The 6,000-nt window shown below is 48.0% G+C and overlaps 1 protein-coding gene across 1 annotated transcript in view; it reads right to left on the minus strand.

Annotated features, from left to right (window-relative positions):
- The window catches only part of BACH2 (BTB domain and CNC homolog 2), a 111,217-nt gene extending 107,423 nt beyond the window's left edge, over positions 1-3,794 (minus strand). Inside the window, 2 exon segments of the mRNA XM_038761149.1 lie at positions 3,255-3,454; positions 3,737-3,794. Coding sequence (XP_038617077.1) covers positions 3,255-3,290 — 36 coding nt within the window. The 5' untranslated portion in view covers positions 3,291-3,454; positions 3,737-3,794.
- Positions 3,795-6,000: the final 2,206 nt, after the last annotated feature.

Below are 6,000 nucleotides of genomic sequence, written 5' to 3' on the forward strand. Positions count from 1 at the left end.
ACGAAATCTGCACAGAGCGGCGCTTGATTTGGGATATTTCCAATATAATTTCAACAGGCTTGACTTACGCAGTGCCTAAGCCTTCTCCCTGGAGTAAATCCCACATGTTGCGGGTAGCATTAATTTTCAGATGCCCAGGGGACTGTTTACAGCCCCTCTAGAGTGTAAGCTCGTTGTGGGCAGGGAATGTATCTGATATATTGCTCTGGTGTACTCTCCCTAGTGCTTAGTACGGTGCTCTGCACACAGTAAGCGTTCAATGAATACCACTGATTACTTGGCGCACTGCAGCCTGCAACCCGCACATACCACTGCAATAAACTATCCGACATAAAGTCTGAGTCGATACACCTCCCAAAGCACCCTGGTGATAACTTTTGATCCCGGCAGAGATGTTCAACCATGCTTCCACCCTCCCGAGGACCCACAGCTCTTCCACGAAGTGTTTTCTCAGTGGTCCTCCCTGAACAGGTTTGAGAATGCTGAAGGAAGGGGCAGGAACTATTTATTCAATCAGTGGTATTTATTGAGCTCTTACTATGTGCAGAGCAATGTTCTAGACACTTGGGAAAGTACAACACAAAAGCGCTGATGGACACGTTCCCTGCCCAAGAGGATTTTACAGTCTAGAGGAGGAGGCAGACAAAATAAATTACGGACATGTACGTAAGCGCAGTGGGGCTGAGGGTTAAGTGAAAATCAAGGGCTTACAGGGTTCAGATCCTACTGCACAGGTGAAGTAAAAGGGAGAGGGTGTAGGAGAAATGAGGGCTTAATTGGGGAAGGCCTCTTGGAGGAGATGTGATATTAGTATGGTTTTGAAGGTGAGGAGAGGGATGGTCTCTCATATAGGGCAGGGTGTTCCTGGTCAACAGGAGGATGTGGGCAAGGGTTTGGTGGTGAGATAGATGAGAATGAGGTACAGAGAACAGATGGGCTTTAGAGGAGCAAAGTGGGCAGGCTGGGTTATAGCAGATCAACGGAGTCCGGTAGGAGGTGAGAGAGCTGACTGAGTGCCTTAAAGCTGACTCTTTCTGTTCGATGCGGAGGTAGATGGGCAACCCCTGGAGGTTCCTGAGGAATGGGGAGATGTGAACTGAATGGTTTTTTTAGAAAACTGATCCAGGCACAGCAGACTGAAGAGAAACTGAAGCCAGGAGGGAAAAGAGGGAAAAGACTTGCCCACCCCATCCCACTCAGGGCTAGGAAGTTACCCACTGCACTGGTAGATTATGTCTTCAAGCCTTATTGGGTGCCAGCTGGGTTTAGCCATGACAATCCTGGTGCATTTTCAAAACTCAATCTCTCCCCTACCTGGATACTTTGTGTCTGTGTGGGTTTTGTTGTCTGTCTCCCCCTTCTAGATTGTGATCCCGTTGTTGGGTAGGGACCGTCTCGATATGTTGCCGATTTGTACTTCCCAAGCGCTTTGTACGGTGCTCTGCACACAGTAAGCACTCAATAAATACGACAATAAATGAAAGGGAGTGACGGGTAATGCAGCAGCTCTGGAGCAAAGCAGGAGGGGTGTGGGGTCTTTCGGGGGCCCCGTGAACACGGGCACCCCTTCTGAGCCATGGAACTAGGCATCAAGGTGCAAGCAAGCAACTTTTTGCTCTGGCCTATGGCTGCTGCCTCTCTTGCTCACTGCCTGCAGCTGGCTTCTGCTCCCAGGGTAACTACTCTACTATTTGGAGCTGTGTACATGGCTGGCAAACCTTCTCTTACCCCTTTTTTGGTTTTTAAATCGTATTTGTTAAGCGCTCGCTATGTGCCGGGTACTGCACTAAGGGCTGCGGCAGGTTGGACATAGACCCTGCTCTACAAAGGGTTCACTGTCTCAGTTCATTCAATCATATTTACTGAGTGCTTACTAAGAGCAGAGCACTGTTCTACGAGCTCAGTCCCCATTTTACAAATTTTAAAGGTTTTACAGATTTCTCAATCCCCATTTTACAGATGAGGTAACTAAGGCCCAGAGACTTGACTTGCTGTCATACAGCAGACAAGTGGTGGAGCTGGGATTAGAACCCAGGTCCTTGTGACTCCCCAGGTCCGTGCTCTATCCACTAGAGCTACCCCTAATAATAGTAATAATCAGCCACGAAGCAGCATGGCTTAGTGGCAGGAGCACAGGCTTGGGAGTCAGAGGTTGTGGGTTCTAATCCCACTCCGCCACTTTATTATCAGCTGCATGACTTTGGACAAGTCACTTAACTTCTCTGTGCCTCCGTTACCTCATCTGTAAAATGGGGATTAAGACTGTTAGCCCCAGGTGGGACACAATGATAACCTTGTATCTACTCTTGTGCTGAGAACGGCGCTTGGCACATGGTAAGCACTTAACAAATACCACAATTATTATTATTATTGTAGGCAGAGAACATATCTACCACCTCTATTATAGTGTACTCTCCCAAGTGCTAAGGAGAGCTCTTTGCACACAGTAAGCACTCAACAAATATCAATGACTGATTGATTTCAATGCAATCGAGTTGGTAGACATGTCCCCTACCCACAAGGAGCTTATATAGTAAGCGCATAATAAATACCATTATTATTATTATTCTGGGCCTCAGTTATCTCATCCGTAAAATGGGGATTAAGATTGTGAGCCCCATGTGGGACAACCTGATCACCTTGTAACCTGCCCAGCGCTTAGAACAGTGCTTTACACATAGTAAGCACTTAATAAATACCATTATTATTATTATTATTATTATTATTATTATTATTCTCTGGGCCTCAGTTATCTATAAAATGGGGATTGACTGTGAGCCCCATATGGGACAACCTGATCACCTTGTAACCTCCCCAGCATTTAGAACAGTGCTTTGCACATAGTAAGCACTTAATAAATGCTATTATTATTATTATTATTATCATTACATATGACTGATGGAATGAAGAGTGATAAGGAGACTGCCCCCAAAATGGTGCTTTGCTTACCAGAGTGTGGTGTTCCAGTAACCAACTCCCGAGAGGGATTGCCCCACTGTCAGTGTGTGTTTTGAGTTTGATTCCTGCTTAATAATTTGCGAAGAGGAAATTCCGAATAAATAGCCGCACTCATATTTATCCCTCCTCCCTGCCCCTATCGAGGACAAGAGGACGTGTCTCAGGGTAGTGATGAAACACCACTCCAAAGGGTGGGTCCGGCGACGGTCTCTGCTCACTGTGCAGAAGCACCCCTCCAGACCCTGCATCATAATGAAAGCAGACACCGTTCACTTCCTCTTTCTCCACCCCCTCACCTGGAGATTGTGCTGCAGTGACACAGAGTGACTCATGTAGTTGTGACCTTCAGTGGACTCTTCACACGTGCCAGCTCATTTTTCTGAAAGGCCCTCATTAGAAGGATGGACAGCGCAGGAAGGAGCCAGAAGTGGGAACCCGGAGTCCTCTCTTTGGGGTTCGGAGTCCAGAACCCGGTACCCGTTTGTACTGCCGGCTTCTGCAAAGATGGGGAAGAGTACGGCCCGGGAGTCAAAAGACCTCAGCTCTAATTCCAAATCTGTTGCCTGCCCTTTGAGTGATTTGGGGCAAGTCGCTTAACTTCTCTGCGCCTCATCTGTAAAATGGGAGTTTAGTACCTGTCCTCCCTCCTACTTAGCCTGTGCGCCTCATGAGGGACAGGGAATGGGTCCCTCCTGATTACTTTGTATCAACCCCAGTCCTTGGTACAGTGCTTGACAGGTAGTAAGCGCTTAAACACAATTAAACACCTTTACGTTACCCTTAAGTTAGGTCCTATTTCTCATTCTGATGGGAGGCGCAGGCAGGGGAAGACCAAGAGTGGGTACTGGGTTACACTCACAAAACGGTGGAGTAGGGTGAGGGGGCAGGGAACCCTCCACATGGATCACAATGCCTCCTCTGTGACATCGCTCTCGTGCTGCTGAGAGACAGGACCGTGCCATGGTTGCCCTTAGCTCAGTTCTCGGCTCAACATACAGATCCGTGACGAAGTTGCTTCAGTCTGGTGGGGGAGGAGGGGGCGGCTGTGGCCTGGGCCTTCTTGGTCTTTCCACACAAACAAAGGGAAACATTTCGGATCACAGTGGGTGGCATGAACATTGCATACGATCCCCCAGGAGGAGGGCAGATGGAAAGTTGAAATATATTCCGGGGGTTGGGGGAGGGGGGGGGACGGGACTTTGGATAAATTACAAACGAGAGGCACGAAATGACTTCTTGGACCAAAATGGTAAAATCAATTAATCAATTCATCATATTTCTTGAGCTCTTAATATGTACTAAGCACTTGGAAAAGTAAAATGTAACAGAATCAGCAAAGAAGTCCCTTACTCATAACTAGCTTACTGTCAAAAATGAGAGATTGTCAGCAAACCCAAGTTTGCTGACTCCCAGTTCTGGGCTCTTTTCCACTATTCCATGCTGCTTCTCTCCTTGCTATGCCTCTTCTTTACCTTCTTCTCTCAACCCTTCCTTCACTTTCTCACCCTCCACTCCTACTTTGTCGCCCCACAAGATGACACACCGATGCCCTGGCCATGCCAAGGCCTGACAGGTGGAAGCGATGCCACAGCAGCTCCTTCATAACTTTCATTGCTGACGACTACCAAGCGAGTGGACACCAAAACAGGCCCAGATTCCCCAAACAGACAAAGATCCGGGCTTTATGGGAAGTTGTTCACATGGTGAATAGGAAAGAGGGAAAGATTTTCATCCCAGCCCTTGGTTCCTTTTCTTTCAGCTGACAATGAACGGACAAAGATCCAGGCTTTAAGGGAAGTTAGTTCGTGTGGTGGATGGGAAAGAGGGAAGCATTTTCATCCCAGCCCTTGATTCCTTTTCTTTCAGCCGTCATCGATCGTTATCATTCGCCTCCCCCAACTTTGACCCAGCTGAGGCAGGGCTACATACAAAGAGGTGACCGAGGCCAGTGGTCTCTGACCTCCAGCCAAAGGCTAAGTGGTTGCCTCGGTCTTGGCTCCCATGGGATAGCAGTGAAGCCGAGGGTGGGGAGGGGGACCACTGACCTCTCGGTGACTCGGGGCTTTCATCCACAGGGTGAGGACGTCTCTCTGACCTGCCCGAAGGAGACGCTAGGGAGAAGGCCCAGTTAATTAGGAAGGATTGATGAAAACTGACACACAGATCATCCCTGTCATTTCCAGAAGCTCTTCTCCGGGTCTGAAGAAATTACATAATGTGCATGAAATCACAGAGTTGGTTATGGTAGTAGTAATGGTGCCTGTTGAGAGTCCTCTGGGTGCAATGCACTGTTTTTGGTTAAGGCATTTAATAAACTCTCACTAATCAATCAATCAGTTGTATTTATTGGGTGCTTACCATGTGCAGAGCACTGTACTAAGTCCTTGAGAGAATACAGTACAAAAGAATTAACGGACACGTTCCCTGCCCATAACGGGCTTACAGTCTACAGGCACTATGCTGAGCACTAGGAAAGATGCAAGATTATCAGATTAGACACAGTCCCTGTCCCACGTGGTACTCCCAATCTAAAAAGTAAGGAGAGCAGACCCCCAATTTTGTAAATGAGAAATCTGAGGCCAGAGAGCCAAGGGACTGGTCGGAGCAGGGCTGGGATAGCAATAGTAATAATGATTCTGGTATTTGTGAAGTGCTTAATGTGTGCCAAGCACTGTACTAAGCAGCGGGATAGATACATGATAATCACATCTGACCCTGTCCCTGTCCCACTTGGGTCTCAAAATCTAGTCGGAGGGAGGGCAGATATTGATGCCCCATTTTGCAGCGGAGGACACAGAGGAGTAAAGTGACTTCCCCAAGTTCACAGAACAGGAAAGGGGAGGAGCTGACTCCCGAGTCCGGGCTCTTTCTGCTCGATCCTGCTCCCTTCACAGAGTCCAGTTTCCAGGTGAACAAACGCCGGAGAAGAAGGAGGATCTTGAAGGGAGGGACGTGTGAATGGGATGCTGGCAAACCTTGTTCCCCAACCTCTTTCCTTCAGGGATTGAGCCAACACCGGAGAGGTAGAAAGGGGTGAGGTTA

The sequence above is a fragment of the Tachyglossus aculeatus genome, chromosome 19 (genome assembly GCF_015852505.1).
Source record: "Tachyglossus aculeatus isolate mTacAcu1 chromosome 19, mTacAcu1.pri, whole genome shotgun sequence".
Classification (NCBI taxonomy): Eukaryota; Metazoa; Chordata; class Mammalia; order Monotremata; family Tachyglossidae; genus Tachyglossus; species Tachyglossus aculeatus.